The sequence below is a fragment of the Eurytemora carolleeae genome, unplaced genomic scaffold (assembly GCF_000591075.1).
Source record: "Eurytemora carolleeae unplaced genomic scaffold, Eaff_2.0 scaffold469, whole genome shotgun sequence".
Lineage (NCBI taxonomy): Eukaryota > Metazoa > Arthropoda > Copepoda > Calanoida > Temoridae > Eurytemora > Eurytemora carolleeae.
The window spans coordinates 98,273-117,836 of record NW_019396442.1 but is presented as its reverse complement, the minus strand read 5'-3'; the positions used below and the strand labels follow the sequence as shown (position 1 = coordinate 117,836).

Sequence of the window (19,564 nt, the reverse complement as noted above, 5' to 3'; positions counted from 1 at the left end):
TTAATACTTTCCCAGACTATATCTGGTTTAATGTTCATTAATACTTTACCAGACTATATCTGGTTTAATGTTCATTAATACTTTCCCAGACTATATACATTTCATTGTTCATAAATACTTTCCCAGACTATATACATTTCATTGTTCATAAATACTTTCCCAGACTATATACATTTCATTGTTCATAAATACATTCCCAGACTTTATTTTGTTCAATCTTTATAAATAATTTCCCGGATTGTAGTTTGTTCAGCATTTATAAATACTATAAGGTTAATAGATAGTTTCCAAGTCTGTGTAAAGTTCAATGTTTAAAAATACTTTCCCAGACTGTATAGTACTGTCGTAAACTCTGCCAGACTTGGTTCTGTTTTGTATTCTCCTAGACTTTAAATTGAACTAGTTGGGTTTCCTGGTTCAAAGCAGTAGCTTACAATGGTCAGTCATATGGGTTTACAGGTTAATACTTCTATCTATCTATCCATCTATCCAGTTATCTCTTTAAAATCTACATCTTTCTATCCATTTAATTCAATAATTATCTATCCTAATAATCTATCATTCTATCCATTTAATTCAATAATAATCTATCCTTCTTTCCATTTAATATAATAATAATCTATCCTTCTATCCATTTAATTCAATAATAATTTATCCTTCTATCCATTTAATTTAATAAAAATATATCCTTCTATCCATTTAATTCAATAATAATTTATCCTTCTATCCATTTTATTTAATAACAATCTATCCTTCTATCCATTTAATTCAATAATAATTTATCCTTCTATCCATTTTATTTGATAACAATCTATCCTTCTATCCATTTAATTCAATATTATATTATCTATTTATTTGTGTTACTAAAGTAAACTTAAACGATTTACGATTAGGAATCTTGGATATTATATTTATAAAATATATTAACAGATTTGTTTACCTAAATCTCTATCATTTATATCCATTTAATTATCTCTTCGATGATTTCTCTGATTTGTGTTGATTGATATTCTCGATGTTCTTGATCAAAAGTTCTGACGTTTTGGGTTTTAAAGATATCGATTTGAAGACGATTTGAAGTGTAAATATTTATGTACTATAATTACAAATTATATAACATATTACATATAACATGATTTGAAGTGGAAATATTTATGTACTATAATTACAAATTATATAACATATGACATATAACATGATTTGAAGTGTAAATATTTATGCACTATAATTGCAAATTATATAACATATGGCATATAACATGATTTGAAGTGTAAATATTTATGCACTATAATTACAAATTATATAACATATGACATATAACATGATTTGAAGTGTAAATATTTATGTACTATAATTACAAATTATATAACATATGGCATATAACATGATTTGAAGTGTAAATATTTATGCACTATAATTACAAATTATATAACATATGGCATATAACATGATTTGAAGTGTAAATATTTATGCACTATAATTACAAATTATATAACATATGGCATATAACATCCAAATTTAAAGGTATTCACGATACAATTGGATTGATGCGGGACACCCTGAGATAACCAGAAATTCGGGAATAGGAAGACGACTTTTAGACTCAAGTTATGACTTTAAATAGTCTAGAAAACATGAGGAAAATAAATTTTGCAGTTTACACAGACTCATTTCACTTTAAAAAGTGATTTATTAACAACATCAAATGTACTTCACTATTGATTTAATATCTTCTTCATATTTTACAGTTTTTGTCAGTGTTTAGGAATAGGTAATGTGACGTTCACATTAAATTTATTTTACCCAAATTATTTTTATAGATTTGATACTTTAAAAAAAAAATATTTGTTTAGATAATAATACTGCTGTTGGCTGTTGCCGGTAGTAGATGTAGAGCTGTTGAGGAGGAAACAACAATACAACCTCCTTTACCTTTTAAAGTAAACTCATTTTTCTTTCCTCTTGTTATCCATCTCTTCTCTTGTTATCATTCTTTCTTTTTTATCAATCTTTCTCTTGTTATCAATCTCTTCTCTTGTTATTCATCTTTCTCTTGTTATCCATCTCTTCTCTTGTTATCCATCTCTTCTCTTGTTATCCTTCTTTCCGTTTGTTATTCATCTTTCTCTTGTTATCCATCTCTTCTTTTGTTATCCTTCTTTCTATTTGTTATTCATCTTTCTCTTGTTATCCATCTCTTATCTTGTTATTCATCTTTCTCTTGTGATTCATCTCGTCTCTTGTTATTCTTCTTTCTCTTGTTATCCATCTTTCCGCTTGTTGTCCATCTTCCTCGTCTTATCCATCTTTCTCTTGTTATCCATCTTTCTCTTGTTATCAATCTCTCCTCTTGTTATCAATCTCTTCTCTTGTTATTATTCTTTCTCTTGTTATCCATCTTTCTCTTGTTATCAATCTTTCCTCTTGTTATCCTTCTCTTCTCTTGTTATCCTTCTTTCCATTTGTTATTAATCTTTCTCTTGTTATCCCTCTTTCCTCTTGTTATCCATCTTTCCATTTGTTATCCATATTTCTCTTGCTATCCATCTTTCCTCTAGCTATCCATCTTTTCTCAAGTTATCCATATTTCCTATTGTAATCCATGTCTCTGTTATCCATCTTTTTAATTAATGATATTTTATATTTCAGTACGCTTTTGCTGCATCCCGCACACCGAACGGTACACCCGACAGGTGAATTAGAAAGTCGTTTTCACTCAACTTAATCTTTAAATTACAATTGTAAATGGACATTTTTCTTTTTTTCTTTTGTCTCCTTGAAGGCAAAATCAATGAGAACTTTTATAATGACCACGTCCACATATTTGTTTTCTGAAAATTTGATGATTTCTGCAGTTTATTTTTGTCTAATTCTCAGGCAGAGGCCCAAGGAAGTTACGTGCGCATGCCGCGTTGAAAACTTGAATTACAAGACAGAGGGAGAGCCTGTTATAGCCGCAGCGTTCGGTCCCCTAGCCTGTCCTAGCCGTAGCGCTCGACCCAGAAAGTGTCTTAATCTAACCTAACCCTAAAATATTTATTAATCTCTCTCTTTCTTGTAATTCAACAGGGCAAGCGCACGTAACTTCCTTGGGCAACTGCCTAATTCTCAATATTTACCATTTTTGAAGGAGAAAGCAGATTGTAACATCATTATTTTGACGTCTTTTTAAACCTAATGCTTGTAGAATCATCATTAAACCTTAAAAGGCTTCGTATTTTTGTAAATAGCTAATTAAACACTTTTATTTTATTTTACTTCATTTTATTTTGTTTCTAGATACGTAGAACAGGAGGGAGATGCTACAGGTTTAAATTTTAAAAGAAAAAGTATTTATATGTACAATTTACCCAGAGGATATGGTTTGTTCACTGTGTGCCTCAGAATATATATACTATAGAATAACAGGTGGTAGCATTTGGTTTGGGAAGTGTTGGACTGTGGAGGTTATGCAGTACAATACATAAATGTCCAGATGTTCAGTAATTTTGGGGGGTATGTTTGATCCGTATTACAATTTAACACTGAACAATACCTCATGCTTGTTTATATTGAGAAATCATGTAACTGATCAAAACAAATCCCCCCATGAACAGTGTACTTCATGTACACAATAACATACCAATACATGTTTACAATGTCATACCAATACAGGTGCCACCTGTTATTCTATTGTATATATATTCTGAGCTGTGTGCACATTTTAAGATAAAAATAAATATTTTCCTGTTCCATCATTGTTAAATAGCTGTTTTTAAAAACAGTAAACTAAGTTTCAGAACTATCCTAATATGTCACAGTGAAATATGAACAAATCCTTTTTTTGACATTACAGTACAGTAAAGTACAGTCAAGTACAGTACAGTACAGTACAGTACAGTACAGTACAGTACATTACAGTACAGTACAGTGCAGTACAGTACAGTACAGTAAAGCACAGTACAGTACAGTACAGTACAGTACAGTACATTACAGTACAGTACAGTACAGTACAGTACAGTACAGTACATTACAGTACAGTACAGTACAGTACAGTACAGTACAGTACAGTACAGTACAGTACAGTACAGTACAGTACAGTACAGTACAATACAGTACTTTAAAGTACAGTACAGTAAAGTACAGTACAGTACAGTAAAGTACAGTACAGTACAGTACAGTAATTAATAATTTTAAAAATTACATAGTTTGGTATTTGTTAAGACTGAAATGAAAATGGTGTCTCGACAATAAAAAATAGTCCAACATATCCTTAAATAACCTCATTAAAAGATGTTTGAATAATTGTAATACAAATTTAACAATTAAAGGAGTAATCAGAGGTTCTTATGCCTATCTTGATCCGAACTACGAATGGCAAAAGGTAAACAATATGTTATTCATGACATTTATTTATTTAACCAATATTGTTTCTATATAGTATATACAATACATGCATATGAAGAATAATCCAGAATTATTGACAGATTTATTGTATCGTAATTCGTAGCTCCCAGTTTTTTCATGCTTTTTTAATCTTTTCAATATATATATTGTTTACACAGCTGTTTTTATTGGCTCATGGACTTTTAAATGATTTCAAGCGACTGTAGACTTGTATATCTTGGTGTAGGTTTCCTATGTAGCAGATGAGAATGGATTCCATGTTGATTCTGCTAATCTTCCTCAACCCAACCCTCTTAAACATCCAGAGGTACAATACCTTGTAGTCTTGTACTCATATACAATATTAATTACTTGTAATCTTGTACTCGTGTAAAATGTCTTGTAATCTTGTACTCAGCCACAATATTTTGTAATCTTGTACTCGTGTACAATATCTTTTAATCTTGTACTCAAGTACAATAACGTGTAATCTTGTACTTAGCCACAATATTTTGTAATCTTGTACTCGTGTACTATATCTTGTAATCTTGTACTCAAGTACAATAACGTGTAATCTTGTACTCAACATCAATATTTTGTAATCTTGTACATGCATACGTAGTACGTACTATACTTTTTTTCTTGTAAATGCAATTATTTTATTGTCCTTTCACAATTTTTCATTTACGGTTTAATTCCGAAAATCCCAATTTATACCTGTCCTATGCATATATGCACGATTCAATATGATGTTGAGCATTGCTTCTACTTTGTACTTGTATTAAATAAATAAACGGTTTAAAACAAGGAAATAAATAATTAAACATGTTTATATTACAGGTTAGTATAGTTAACTGCATAATTTGACAAATAAAAAGTTTACATTTTCAAGAAACCAATTGAATTAAAAAAAAACTGTTTCCATTTGCAGGTTTATAAGTTAGGGGTAAGTTATGAACATCCAAAATTCCCTGTTAACTTAACATGGATATTCCATTTATCCAGAATTCCATAAACCCATGGAATTATTGATATCATGCATTAACCAGCTTTGTATAGGATACTATTGCTGTTACAAAAGCTAAGACCAATCATGCTAGACTCTACCAAGAAATTGCTCTCAGGAACTCTCAGGTGCAAAAAAAATGTTTAAAATAGGTCTCATTCTTAGCAAGTATTTGACCATTAATCAATGATCAAACAATTAAGTATATATTTTCAGTTACATTTTATTAACAAACCACTAACATGGCCACTTCAGAATGAAAATATAATAAAAACTGTATAGTTTAAATTTTATAATTTTTTTGTTCTTTAGAATCGTTATTTGTTTTTAATGAATATTAAGGTTCCTTTTTCAATAATTTCTAATTATTCAGGTTCCTGTTCCAATAATTTATAAATATTCAGGTTCCTGATCCAATAATTTCTAATTATTTAGGTTCCTGTTCCAATAATTTATAAATATTCAGGTTCCTGATCAAATGATTTCTAATTATTCAGGTTCCTGTTCCAATAATTTCTACTCCCAATGTTGAGAGTGCAGCTGTTGCAGCTAAGCGATCAGAATTTCAGGAACAGTATGCTCAAATAGTGGCGGAACATGCAAGGTAAACCAAGGAACAGTATGATCAAATAGTGGTGGAACATGCAAGGTAAACCAAGGAACAGTATGCTCAAATAGTGGCAGAACATGCAAGGTAAACCAAGGAACAGTATGCTAAAATAGTGGCGGAACATGCAAGGTAAACCAAGGAACAGTATGCTCAAATAGTGGCAGAATATGCAAGGTAAACCAAGGAACAGTATGCTCAAATAGTGGCGGAATATGCAGGGATACCCACGTATCGTACAAAGACAATATGAGTCTTTAGAGAAGAATGTACTGAGATTTTTGATTCTTTATTTCGAACATAATTGGTTCCTTGTAGCTTTCAAATTTTTAAATACTTTGCAGGTTGAAGTATCTAGTAAACATACTAAGAACGTATTCAAACAAGAAATCTAATTTTACCTATAGATCGTCAGAAAAGAGATTAATGTCGTCTCCCTGCAAACATTTAGTCTCCGACAATTTACCCGCCAACTTCGCCATCGTCACATAAAGTCGGTAAAAATGTTTCCTGGGCTGCAATGTTGCTTGTTATGTGGGTGCCGGGTCTGTCCTAGTGAATGATTTTTGGACCTCCCCCTCCCCCACTACTATCAATTTAGTACAAGACGAAATTAGTAAATTAGTATTTATTTATTATTATTTAGGGTTAGGTTAGGTTAAGACACTTTCTGGGCCGAGCGCTGCGGCTAGGATAGGCTAGGGGACCGAGCGCTGCGGCCACGGGTTAATTATTTCCATGTCTAACATATAAGATCCATGTACAAAATTGATAGGAGGGGGGCCTGGGGGGTCCAAAAATCGTTCTCTAGGTTCTATAGGTGCTTCTGTAGCTAAGAATGTATATTTAATATCATACTTACTCGTCTTTGAATTATTAAGTTTAGCGGAACATCTAGAATATGTTTAGAATTGCTGCTGAGCATGCTAAACTAGCGGAACTAGCGGAACTAGCGGAACTAGAGGAAGTTGAACGCCTGGAGAAAGAGAGAACAAATAAACAATATTATTAATTTGTATTTGGACGCCTTATATATTTATTAATTTTAATTATTATTATTGAAATATTATTTATATTTAAGTAACCATTGTTTTTTTAAATGCAGACTTTTTTGAAATTGCAATTATTTACCTATTTGAAAATACTACCAAAGCATCCCTATTATTTGGAAGGAGCAACATCTAGGTCTATTTAACCACTTGAAGATATTCTTGGGGCCCTGAATGATCAAAACGCTTAACGAAAACTTATACTGTGTTTTTGCTTCATGAAGTTGGACGACTCATAAACGTAGTTTTTATTTTTGGTTGGACAGATTTACTAGACAATCAAACGATGCCTAAGCTTAAAAGCTCAAAGCTAATCATAAATAAGTGCATTGAATTAAACGAGGATCCTGTGTCATCTCCAAGAGCATCATATTTCATCTCCAAGAGGATCCTATATTATCTCCAAGCAGATCTTGTGGCATCTCCAAGAGGATCCTGTATCATCTCCCAAGAGGATCCTGTTTCATCTCCGAGAGGATCCTATATCATCTCCAAGCGGATCCTGTGTCATCTCCAAGAGAATCCTGTTTCATCTCCAAGTGGATCCTATATAATCTCCAAGAGGATCCTGTTTCATCTCCAAGTGGATCCTATATAATCTCCAAGAGGATCCTGTTTCATCTCCAAGTGAATCCTGTATCATCTCCAAGAGAATCCTATATCATCTCCAAAAGGATCCTGTGTTATCTCCAAGCGGATCCTGTGTCAACTCCAAGCGGATTCTGTGACATCTCCAAGAGGATCCTGTAACATCTCCAAGAGGATACTGTATCATCTTCAAGAGGATCAGGTGTAAACTCCAAGAGGATCCTGTATCATCTCCAGGAAGATTCTGTGTCGATCATCTCCAAGAGTATCCTATGTTAATTCCAAGAGAATCCTATGTCATCAAGAGAATCCTGTGTAAACTTCAAGGGGACCCTGTGTCATCTCCAAGAGGATCCTGTGTCATCTCCAAGAGAATCCTGTATCATCTCCAAGAGGATAGTATATCATCTCCAAGCAGATCCTGTGTCATCTCCATGAGGATCCTTTTTCATCTCCAAGAAGATCCTGTATCATCTCCAAGAGCATCGGGTGTAAACTCCAAGAGGATCCTGTGTTATCTCCAAGAAAATCCTGTGTCGATCATCTCCAAAAGGATCCTATTTTATCTCTAAGAGAATCCTGTGTTAACTTCATAAGGATCCTGTGTCATCTCCAAGCGTATCTTGTTTCATCTCCAAAAGGATCCTATGTTATCTTCAAGAGGATCCCATGTCATCAAGAGAATCCTGTGTAAACGTCATGAGGATCCTATGTCATCAAGAGAATCCTGAAGAAACTCCAAGAGGGTCCTGTGTCATCTCCAAGAGGATCCTGTTTCATCTCCAAGAGGATCTTGTTTCAACTCCAAGAGGATCTTGTTTCAACTCCAAGAGGATCCTGGTTCTTCTCCAAAAGGATTCTGTGTCATCTCTAAGAGGATCCTATGTTATCTCCAAGAGGATCCTGAATCATTCATATCCAAGAAAACGTACTTTAGCTTACAAAAGAGCTGTCTAATCTTGGGGATTTAAATTATGTTATGACATGTACTTCAATCGTGTAACAACATGAATTGTAAATTTAGATTTAAACTTATCATTAGTTTTCTATAATATTCTAATTTTTGCTTATCTAATTTATAATATAGTAAATTATAAAACTATTAGAATATTTAATAAATTATGAATGTACACTGACGACATCTATGTTGGATATTTTCAACTGTGCAGTTCTGAAAGGGATGGTTTTGGGTCCCGGATTAATATTTGAAAATTTCGTGGATTTTCAGATTTTTAGATATTCTTTGAATTTCTATAAGAAAGCGGAAATATTACTAAGAATGACATTAAACAATTTTTTTTTGTTTAGAACGTGTACAAACAAATACATCGATTGTAAGACTTTCATATTTTGCAAATATTGACAAAATAAGAAAAATATTTTGACAGTTTGTACACGTTTGATGATCAAATCAAAAATACAAATAAAGTCAAGAAATACGAATTTACAATATATTAAAAAATGGTTATTGCTTTAAAACACGAAAACGCGCAATCTATATTCTTTTTTCTTTGACCTACGCCACATGCAACCGCAAAAAAAGAAGTATTCAATAACTTTTTCTGTTAAAGTTATTTACTTCATTTTTCCAGTTATCAGAAACAAAAATGTTGATCGTGTTCACATCCTTTAATTATTGGATTTAAGTTTAGTTTAAAGGGGCAACCCTCGTAATTCTCAGTCAGCATCAGTTTAAAGAGGAGATTTTCCTATTCACATGGTACCCTTAAACCCTAAATCTAATCAAGTTTCTAAACTTCAAAATTTTTCCATTCTGACAGTTTTTCCATTATTTCTGAAGCAAGAAGTCATTTTGTAGAGAAACAACCAGTGAAAATAATAAGTTTTTATTAACAAAAACATGAATATCTTATTAATCTTGATCAAGTTTTGAGTTCTGTATCAACTCTATAATATTACAAAGACTGGGGGGGCGTCCCATGCCCCCCCCCCCAGCATTGCATGTTCAAAGTCCAATTTTCTTTTAAGACTCGAGGCTAATAATCTCTTCATTTTCTGCTCTCTCGATGATAGAATAAAATAATCTAATAAACTATATTTGAACAAAATATTACAAAATATTAATCCCTCGTTAGACAATCCTAAAATCAAGGGACAACTATTCAAATTCAATTTCCATTTCAGGAAGTTTGAACATTAAATGTTGTCGTCAATTGACCGTGTTTACCTAAGGTCGGAAATATGGAAGAACTATGATTGTGTTTGCTTAGATTTGTAAGGGAAAATCAAAAACTTAAATTTTAAGTTTTAACATTCATTTTGCCAAAATCTAAAGCAGGAGTATACATACATCATTTAATGCCTGATGAAAATGAAAATCCGAATGAGGGAAAATATAATATTTTTGATTCACAAATTTTCTCTGAATTTTTGTAATTTTCTGTCCCTATTTCTACTGGATTTTCTGTTAGTAAAATATTGCACATTAACCTTACTTAACTATGGGTTAGTAAATACAAAATACATAGGTTACAATAAACAACTTAATTTAACAAAGTAGAATGAAAATGGCTGCCAACAAGTATAAAAAAATACTTTTTGTCGAACAGCCAACTACTACTATAAAATTTGAGATTCCTGCCACAAGCGACTGATTTGGAGAAATTTAATTTTCCAATTCTTAAAAATAATCAAAGTCAAAAGTCCATTTATCATGGAGTATTGGAGTATTTTTCGATTCTTTTCAGTTTGTGTAAAGTTTGTCATATGTCTACAAAGTCATACATTAGAGATAAAAAATGCTGGTTTTATGAAGTTTAGGTGAAGAAAAATAAAACTTGTTGATAATCACAGCTTTGTTTAGAAGTTCAGTCTATATTAAAATCCAATTTTCCAGCAAACATGATATAAAAAAATATACGCTGGTAACTATAATAAATGTACAAATTGCAACTTATTCCACTCTGACAACTACAGTGTAATAAAAGGATTTTTAAAATCTTGAATTTTGTTTTTGTAAATGCCGAAAATCTGAAAATGCCTTAGGAAAATCGTTGAAATAGCTCTAAATGCCTTATACAATGCAAATAAGAAGTTTAAAAGGCTATTTATAACATTATAACCTTGAATATGAAATATTAATTTTGTTGAATTGAAATTTATCCAAATTTAAGACATGTGTTTCTCAATTTTTATTAAAAGCTGGATGAGAAAGTGTCCATCCTTGAATATATAATTATAATATCTATCACAGCAACAGCTAAATTCGGCGTCTTTAAACTGAGAACACATGGTTCAGAATTAAAGCAAAGTTTGAAATAGTTTAGCAAAGTTTTTACAATAATCACGCCTTTAATGAGTATTTAAAATAGATTCTGGATAAAATACTGTGTGCAAAGAGTCGCCATTTTTTCTTTAAAACTAAAATGCGCGAAAACCGGTTTGATCCCACGGTGGAAGCAGCGCGGGAGGCAGGTAGAGAAGCTAAAGCCCCTGTTGGGTAGTTGGCTCTGCACTACTACTGCTGCACTGAAGAAGCATGCTGGCAAAATTTGAATTCTTAAACTTAAAGTGACGTTTGTCGTAGAACTTCAAGAGAGCAGGGGAGAAAGGATGAAGATCCTGAAATAAAAACAATTTATTTATTTGGTACAATTTTATCTTCGCCGTACACAATTGCGCATTTTGTACGGAACTAACCATATCTAGTCTGAATACTTCTTGAAATACTTCTTGAAATTCAATCTCAGGCGCTATAGAAGTTAAGTTAAATTGAAGTAATGATGATTCTTCTTATAAATATATATAATTATAATATACCGTGTACCAACTTATACGTTGAGCAAATGTCGTCGTCGTATTCCACATTATTTGTGGCAAGTCTTTACCTTAAGATGGAGGTAATGAAGTTCAGGTTCAGGAGTTGTGTGTCCGCAGTCCTCGCAAACGTACATCTAACAATAAAAATATTTTAGCCTTATAAAAATAGGAAATGGAGGAACAGTTGACCCTGGACTAACCAGAGCTAGACGTGGACGTTTTATTTCTTTGAATTCAATGACGTAATGGTCTAAAAAACCAGAAACTTATTTTATTAAATTTACTGACTTACCTTTTTTACCTTCTTTTTTTTCTTTAAAACGTATGCGCCGACAAAAAGTATATAAAAGAGAAAAAAAAAATGTCTGTACTATTGCTGGGACAAGGACCAAACTGGATAAATCAGTGTAAATACTTTGCATTGTTGCCAGACTAAATATTTGCTGGAAATAATAGTGTTGGTAAACAACTAGCATAACTGTTAAAGGGTTAAATTTACAAATATATTCTTTACAATGTTTACTTTTCACCTTTCTTTATACAAAATCAGACTTGGATGACCACAAAATAAAAGAGAAAATATAAACTTTACAAGCACACTGTTTAAGTGTTAAAAACTGGAATTAACATTCGTTTGATAACGGTTTGATTCTATAGTTGTGTGCCATAAAATGTACTACCAATTGCTTGTCTATAAATTATTAACATGTGGTTATGGCCTCAGTGACGAGAAAATTGTGGACTTCTTTGAGAAAATTAAGAAACTGGAAATATTTAGTTTGTGAAAATTTGTCTTTTCTGTCTGGGATAACGGTTTTTAACTGATACCAAACACTTTTATATTTCAGGGACAACTTAAAATAACTTTAGGGATATTGGTAATGTTGTTTTTATCTATTAAATATATTTACCTTAGATCGTCTTTGCTTGTAATCATACTGATGTGCTACACCGTGCACCTTGAGACAGTGGGACTCCAGACTACACCGTTGAGTGAAACTTTTTTCACACAGATTACACTTGTACGGTCGCACTCCTGATATTATAATAAATCCCATACCTGTATGAGTTCTTGTGTGTCTCTTCAGATCAAAAGTATCGTTAAACCCCTTGCCACAGAAAGTACACAGATAGCGCTTGACGTCACTGTGGCACTTCATGTGTCGGTTTAAAAGACGTTGTAAGGTGAACGTTTTCTCACAAATCCTACAAGTAAATGTTTGAATAAATGTCATATTTATGGCCGGTTGTTGACAAACATGCGTCCATTTTAAAGATTTGCAATTTTATCAGCCGCGATATACAAAAATTATAATTAAAATATTTAACCTGCAAAGAAACTTAGAAGGATCGTCGGCCGGTCGGATGGCCGGCAGCTTCTCCTGCTCCTGCCGAACAGGTAAATCAACTGCCAGTGGGTTCTTTATGCCATGGCCGCCGTTAATAATCTCCAAAGGTGATTCCACCGGTATGCCAAACTAAAAAATGTTTACTTTAGGTTTATTTTGACAAATATACAACTTTCAAATATAAAAAGATAAAAATGTAAAATGATTTTCATTACAGACATAGATTGAAGTCGAATAAAAAATAAGAAAATACAGAATTCTTTAAACATTCTAATCGTATTTTGGCAGTAAAGCTTGGAAATAGATAGATATAAATATATACAACAGTCGGTTGATTTTATAGATACAAGGAAGGAGACTTTTTGTTAATAATGCTTTGATCCCTAACAAGGAATTATCAAATTACAAGTTTGTATGTAAACTGTTTATTGACAAATTCTCTTTGTTTACATATGTATGATGTTTCTGCTGTAATTGAAACCTTGGTAGAAATTAAAATCTAATTAGAAAGTCGTCTTGATCGTATTGATATATACAACTACAGTATTTAATCCAATATTATATAAGACGCTCGGTGTCTTAGTTTTTACTTTAAAGACCTGTTTTCCCAAACGAAAATAAATGGCAATGCAACATTGTTTAAGGAATTCTAATTTAATTTAATGTATTTTCTTCTCAGATTTAATCCAACATGTCTGATTGTTTGAGCAAGAATGTTGAATGGCTGCCCAGTGCCCTAGTTTTGTTCTGACGCTGCTATGAAAAAGATAAGGAATATATTGTGTAGAAAGGGTTTAAATATATTGTCTAATCTATCCAGGGTATCTAGGTTTCTACAGGCTACTAATAGTGTTTATAAACCCTCGTTATCTTATCCCAGAGTTTATTGATCGATTCTACTAAGTGGTTTCTGCAAGCACAGTTATCCAGGGGGGGGGGGGGGGTAGTACGGATTTAGTTTAAATAAAAGAAACCATTAGAATCTTTCTTGTGGATGTTTAAAGGTTATAAACATACATTATTATGTATTTTAAGAAAGGTACAAATATTGTTACATAATTAGCGAGGCCTGGGTGTCTTGAAAAAGATTCACATAAATGAAAATATTACGATGGGAGTAATAAACAATCGAAATGTTTGTCATTTAACCTTTAACTTCTAAGAATTGTATGTGTCTTGTCTTAAGAAAAAATGGCATTTTGCTCATTTACTGATCGATATAAACAAATATCTTATCCAAACATATCAAGCAAATAATGCGTCTAAGAAAGTAACAACATTTTTATACTATTTTGTTGCATTGCTAAGAATTATGTAATTAGTAACTGGTCTAACTATAAACTATGAAAAGCCCTGTACAATGGATGTTTTTACATCTAAAAAAGTTGACGGCATTTCTGTTAAAAAGTGAGAGTAAAGACGAAAATCATTCTTTTTATATTGGTTCACACTGTAACCTCAACAGAGATCCAAGGATGAAAATTGATTTCACACTAACTTTGTTAAATGCAAGTCATGTTGTATTTAAAGCTTAGCATCAAGTAAACTGGGAGACCAGGCAACAAAGCACTTGGCAGTACTTGAGAAGTAAAGGTAAAATTGAAATATTACAAAATCATCAACGTTTCAAAAATAAATAAGAAATAAAAGTTGGGGGTTGAAAAAAATAATAAAAAGGTTTTAAAGCATGTTTTATAGTTTTTTTTTTACATAAAAATTTTTCTAATATTCTAAATATTTTAAATAAATGAGCAAGCAGAAGTTGCTATACATTTGCTATTTTACTAAATTGACAAATATCACAGAACATTTATCCCGAAATGAACTGATTACTCGCTTCAAGCTCTAATGTTCTTCTACTTGTTTCTTTGTAACCTGATGCCATGCTATAAATATCAAAGATTTACACCATCAGGTTGCAAAGATATTAGGATTATAGTTTTTTTATGTTACTTAAAACATTCATGAACAGGAGAAGCTACTCACCCTTTGTTGTATAATCTGTATCCGCATCTGCAAAGATGGAATATTTGCAAGTTCCTCATCCTCGTCCGTACTTCCGGTTGATCTGCTTCTATCCAGTCCCATCCTGGTCGGGGACCCAGGGGTCCCAGGGGACAAAGACGGGGAGTACATGGAGTCCCTCGTCTCCCCTCCATCCTCCATCTTTATTATACCAAAGGAGGGCATTGAGTTCATAGTACTGGGGGTACTCGGTTCAACCTGCCAAATTAAAATTATGATTTTTGGAAGAACATTTTTTTAAAATTCTTCGACAAGTGTTTTCCTTACCTTAACCAGGTTTTGAAGAGCCATTGATGGAACAGGTTCGATCAAGGTTTTCAGGGTTGGAGCATTGATCGGGATAATCGTAGTTTCTCCTATACCCGGCACAGATATCTGTATACCTAGAGATTTCAGATCCAGGGGCGGGTAGTCTCCAGGTTTAGATATAAAGTTTGGTTTTGTTCCGCATATCTCCAGGGGGTTGATAAAACTAGACTCTCCAGTACTGCTTGAGGTTTGGATAAACTCTCCTGGAAATAACATTTTTGTCAACACACTCTCAAATATTTATTCGTCTAATCTAATTAGTTTCCAATCAAAATTCTTAGAATTTTTAGATTATTGTATTATCTACCTAAATCCTCGTATTTTTAAATTCTTGAAATATCTACCTAAATCCTCGTACAGGCTCTGGAAGGATTCCAGTCCAAGGTCCATGAAGGACCCGGAGTGATCTGGGACGGGGACAGAGGCAGCAAACTGTAGAAGATTGGTCGTCCCAGGGTCCAAACCTGAATTATTATTATTATTTTTATCATAGTTACCATTATTATTATAATCATCAGCATTAATGTTCTTATTATTATTATCATGGTTATCATTATTATTATAATCATAAGCATTAATGTTTTATCATTTTTATCATAGTTACCATTATTATTATAATCATCAGCATTAATGTTCTTATTATTATTATTATTATGTTTATTATTTTTATTGTTATAATCATCAGCATTATTGTTTTTATCATTATTATTAATGTTTAGGATTATCATTAGTATCTTTATTATTCTTGTTTTTACCTATATTTGAAATATCTGGTGGTTTATCTGTCTCCATGTTAACTGTAGCGTAAGGAAACTCTGTTTTTAGGTTCATGTTATCTAGCACCTAGATATATATATATATATATACAGATAGATAGATACATTGATAGATAGATAGATATATAGTTAGATCTATTGATGGATGGATTGAGTGCAATAATAGTTACAATTAACTTATTATGTGGAAAGGTCAAAAAAAATGCTTCATCAAAATAATGAATATAAATTATAAACGAAAAAATATGTTTTCTCGTTTTAAAGTCATTTTGTGCGCCTTTCATTGCAGGGTGTTTACAGTTTTTAAAATTTTGAAGAAATCTAAGTGATTTGTCTTTTCAGTGCAGATGTCCCGGACCTGTAGGGGGCTTAGATCAGCATTATCTGCCAACCATTGTTGTGTTGGACTATCAGGACATGCAAACTCATCCATATCATCCATATCATCTCTTTCCGTTGATCCGCCTTGGTTTCCACCCAATACACCCCCTCCGCCACCCACCCCTGCCAAACCTCCGCCGCTGGTAGATAAACCGGAGAAACCAGCTCCGCCAGATCCACCGGAGGAGTGTGAGATCGTGGAAGCAGAATGCGCCTCTTTACGATGCATTCTACGGCGGAACATTTCTTTTAACCACCGCCGTTCATCCTCCGCCTTCCGCCAGGACAGGACAGGTTGGATCCAGAAAACTTTGAATGCCTTCCTAATCTCCTGGTTCTTGTTTGTCCCGATGTTGTCCTGGTTATGTCGAGGGAGGAGAAGGTTGGGTACATCTTGAACCTCAGGTTCGAGATGATAAACCGCGGGAGGAAGATCGTCCATCTCTTGAGGTTTCTCTAAAAAGAGTAAATATTTTGAAATAAGTAATTTGATCATACATTATCACTCAACAATACAAAAAAATAAAGAAATACATATATTTCTCGCTTATTTCTCACGTTTCAAAGGAGAAGTGGGCAAAAAACTGCTCGATAGTTGCTTGAGAGCGTGAATATCTTGATTTGCAGTGATATACATACACAATACTAGTTAAACAAACACAGTTTGATCATAGTTTAGTATCCAAATGTTTGGGTAGTTTATATTATCGAATCTGATCACGCATCCAACTCTGTAATGTGCGATTTAGAATTTTAAAAGAAATTGAATATTCTTCAATTCTCTCTGTTTCTGTCGCTCAATTCATTTTATTTGAAATTAATTCTTGAAAAAGTATAATGCATGAAAATATGTTTAGTTTTTGCTATTAATGTTCAACGTTTATCCATCTATTTCTGTCCCTCTAAGTGTTCGAGGAGTGGGGATGAGAAAATTATAATTGTTGTTTGTGTGAAAACCATGCAGTGTAACATAAGCTAAATAAGATTTTCTGGTTTCTGCCACGTTTTCTTAGGTTTTCTCGACTCTGCAGAGTCTCTAGTCTGAGAGCGTTGAACTGCAGTGGTTTAGGCCTGAAACTGCCTGATACTGCCTGACTACAGAATATACTCAACTTGTGGATTCTTAAAGTTAGATTTAGAGGAAGTAAAGAACGATTGGGAGGAAAGCGAACCGAAAAAGACGATTGTTAAATAAAATGAATAACACAATTGTTAAAGAAAAAGTTAATGTTTACTTAAAAAGTAGAAAAAATAGCAAGATTAGTGTTGCTAATGTCTGATAATCTGAACCAATCTAATCGTAACCCTCAAGGGAATAAATGTTTTGCCCAATCACGGCAAATGATCAAATACGCAAATTCAAGTAATAAAAACTAAATGTGGGAAAACTAGCAGTGTTATGTATTTATTACGGTTTAGTAAGCATGTTAAATCATTAGAAAAATATAATTCAAAATGTCCGCCGGAAAAGGAAAGTTGAATATCATTGTGAATTACTTAATTATCAGGCTTCAACGCTGACCTAATTTTCCATTCCCCCTGTTGCCTGTATAGTATACATATATTCCCCCCCTTCTCGTTGATACCCTTCTAGATTAAGCTTTTCCGTCCCATCATTCAAACCAATCAATGCCATTCCCATAGTCAACCCCTCCCCCTTCCTGCATATGATTACCCCCCCCACCAACCTCCCCTTACCCTTATCCTAAAACTAATGAAAACTGAATCTTCTTCAGCTCTAAATTTCGCTTTCATTATTATTCTTAAAGTTATTTTTCGACATCCTATATTTTTAAACATAAAGAGGTTCATGTTTAAATTTTCCTAAATTTTAAAAAGTAAGTTTAATATTAGTGTTTGATTATGTAGAAAGGACTGTAGCTGAGTATGGACATAATTTCAATAATTTCATTTACACTTTACAAAGTGGCATGAAGGATTTAAAACGGAAACTATGTTAAAGGAAAACGTTTTAGTACACAATGAATACTCGAGGAAAATATATTTCTACAGAAATATTAAAACAAATGATTTCACATGCAGTTTCCGCCCGTGTATAGCTGCACCCTTCCTTTAGTCCTGCTGGTTGTCTATGGCAGGCATCGACTGCCTGAAGGCATCCAATCAAGCAGTAGTGAAAGCGAGGGCTGATGGTGGGTGTGGTGTGGTAATATGCTTGTATTAGGATTTGAATACAATGAAGTAATGGTTCAAATATGGGAAATAAAATGATTCTTCATATAACAATGTTTTAAGGTCACTAAATAGTATGAATTTATATAAAAATATTTTATTGAGCTGTATTTATATTTAAAATAAACATTAAAAATAACTTAAATTTTGTTTTAAATTCACCTTTTCTCCGGGCGTTAGGGTCGGAAGCAAGAAAATTTAGAATTTACGAAACAGTTCTAATTCTATCCGAGGGGTTTTCTTAATTTGAAGTGTTTATTTGATTTTTATTGCACTGCAAACCACAGTTAAATAAGTTAAATAACTTTAAGATCAAACATCACGCTTAACCCCCAAAAAAACAAATAAAGATCAAACATTACGCTTAACCCAAAAAAAAACAAATAAAGATCAAACATTACGCTTAACCACCCAAAAAAAATAAAGATCAAACATTACGCTTAACCCAACAAAAACAAATAAAGATCAAACATCACGCTTAACCCCCAAAAAAACAAATAAAGATCAAACATCACGCTTAACCCAACAAAAACAAATAAAAATCAAACATTACGCTTAACCCAGCAAAAACAAATAAAAATCAAACATAAAGCTTAACCCAACAAAAACAAATAAAGATCAAACATTACGCTTAACCCAACCAAAAACAAATAAAGATCAAACATCACGCTCAACCCCCCCAAAAAAATAAAGCTCAAACATTACGCTTAACCCAACAAAAACAAATAAAGATCAAACATCACGCTTAACCCAAAAAAAAACAAATAAAGATCAAACATCACGCTTAACCCAACCAAAAACAAAAAAAAATCAAACATTACTCTCTGCTGGGTTAAATAATGTACAGACCAAAATCACACACATCTGGTAAAAAATGTTTTAAAGAACGAAAATGCACACTCAACAATTCAGTAAAACGTCTGACATCTGACATGATTCATTTTACATCTTTCACATTCTCCGGTCAAACCAACAAAATACTTTTAAGCTTCTATCCGTGTACTACAGTGCAATAGGCATATAGAGCTTACATTAACACTGTTCTGCTTGCTTTTAAAAAAGTCATTAAAGCAAAAAACATTAATATTTTTATCTATATAAAACATAAAAATATAGAAGAACTTGGTTGGGGGGGG

At 32.7% G+C, this 19,564-nt stretch overlaps 2 protein-coding genes across 3 annotated transcripts in view; one reads left to right on the top strand and one right to left on the bottom strand.

Annotated features, from left to right (window-relative positions):
• The first annotated feature begins 373 nt into the window (after positions 1–373).
• On the top strand, positions 374–8,663 carry LOC111703403 (uncharacterized). Of its 2 annotated transcripts, none has more exons than XM_023475335.1 (9): positions 374–459; positions 1,854–1,940; positions 2,650–2,693; positions 3,280–3,308; positions 4,311–4,363; positions 4,613–4,693; positions 5,425–5,499; positions 5,869–5,975; positions 6,888–8,662. In XM_023475335.1, exons 1-9 carry the CDS (start codon positions 436–438, stop codon positions 6,988–6,990), a joined length of 603 nt encoding a protein of 200 aa, XP_023331103.1. In that variant the 5' UTR covers positions 374–435; the 3' UTR covers positions 6,991–8,662. The 2 variants fall into 2 exon arrangements, with proteins under 2 accessions (XP_023331103.1, XP_023331104.1); XM_023475336.1 differs by having other exon boundaries at positions 416–438; positions 6,888–8,663.
• Positions 8,664–9,656: 993 nt separating this feature from the next.
• Positions 9,657–19,564, bottom strand: part of LOC111703396 (early growth response protein 1) — a 14,447-nt gene continuing 4,539 nt past the window's right edge. Inside the window, exons 2-10 of the mRNA XM_023475327.1 lie at positions 16,213–16,691; positions 15,834–15,921; positions 15,423–15,542; positions 15,037–15,281; positions 14,731–14,967; positions 12,725–12,873; positions 12,307–12,601; positions 11,464–11,529; positions 9,657–11,197 (exon numbers count right to left, since the gene is read on the bottom strand). Coding sequence (XP_023331095.1) covers positions 11,060–11,197; positions 11,464–11,529; positions 12,307–12,601; positions 12,725–12,873; positions 14,731–14,967; positions 15,037–15,281; positions 15,423–15,542; positions 15,834–15,921; positions 16,213–16,691 — 1,817 coding nt within the window. The 3' untranslated portion in view covers positions 9,657–11,059. The remainder of the gene's footprint in view (positions 11,198–11,463; positions 11,530–12,306; positions 12,602–12,724; positions 12,874–14,730; positions 14,968–15,036; positions 15,282–15,422; positions 15,543–15,833; positions 15,922–16,212; positions 16,692–19,564) is intronic.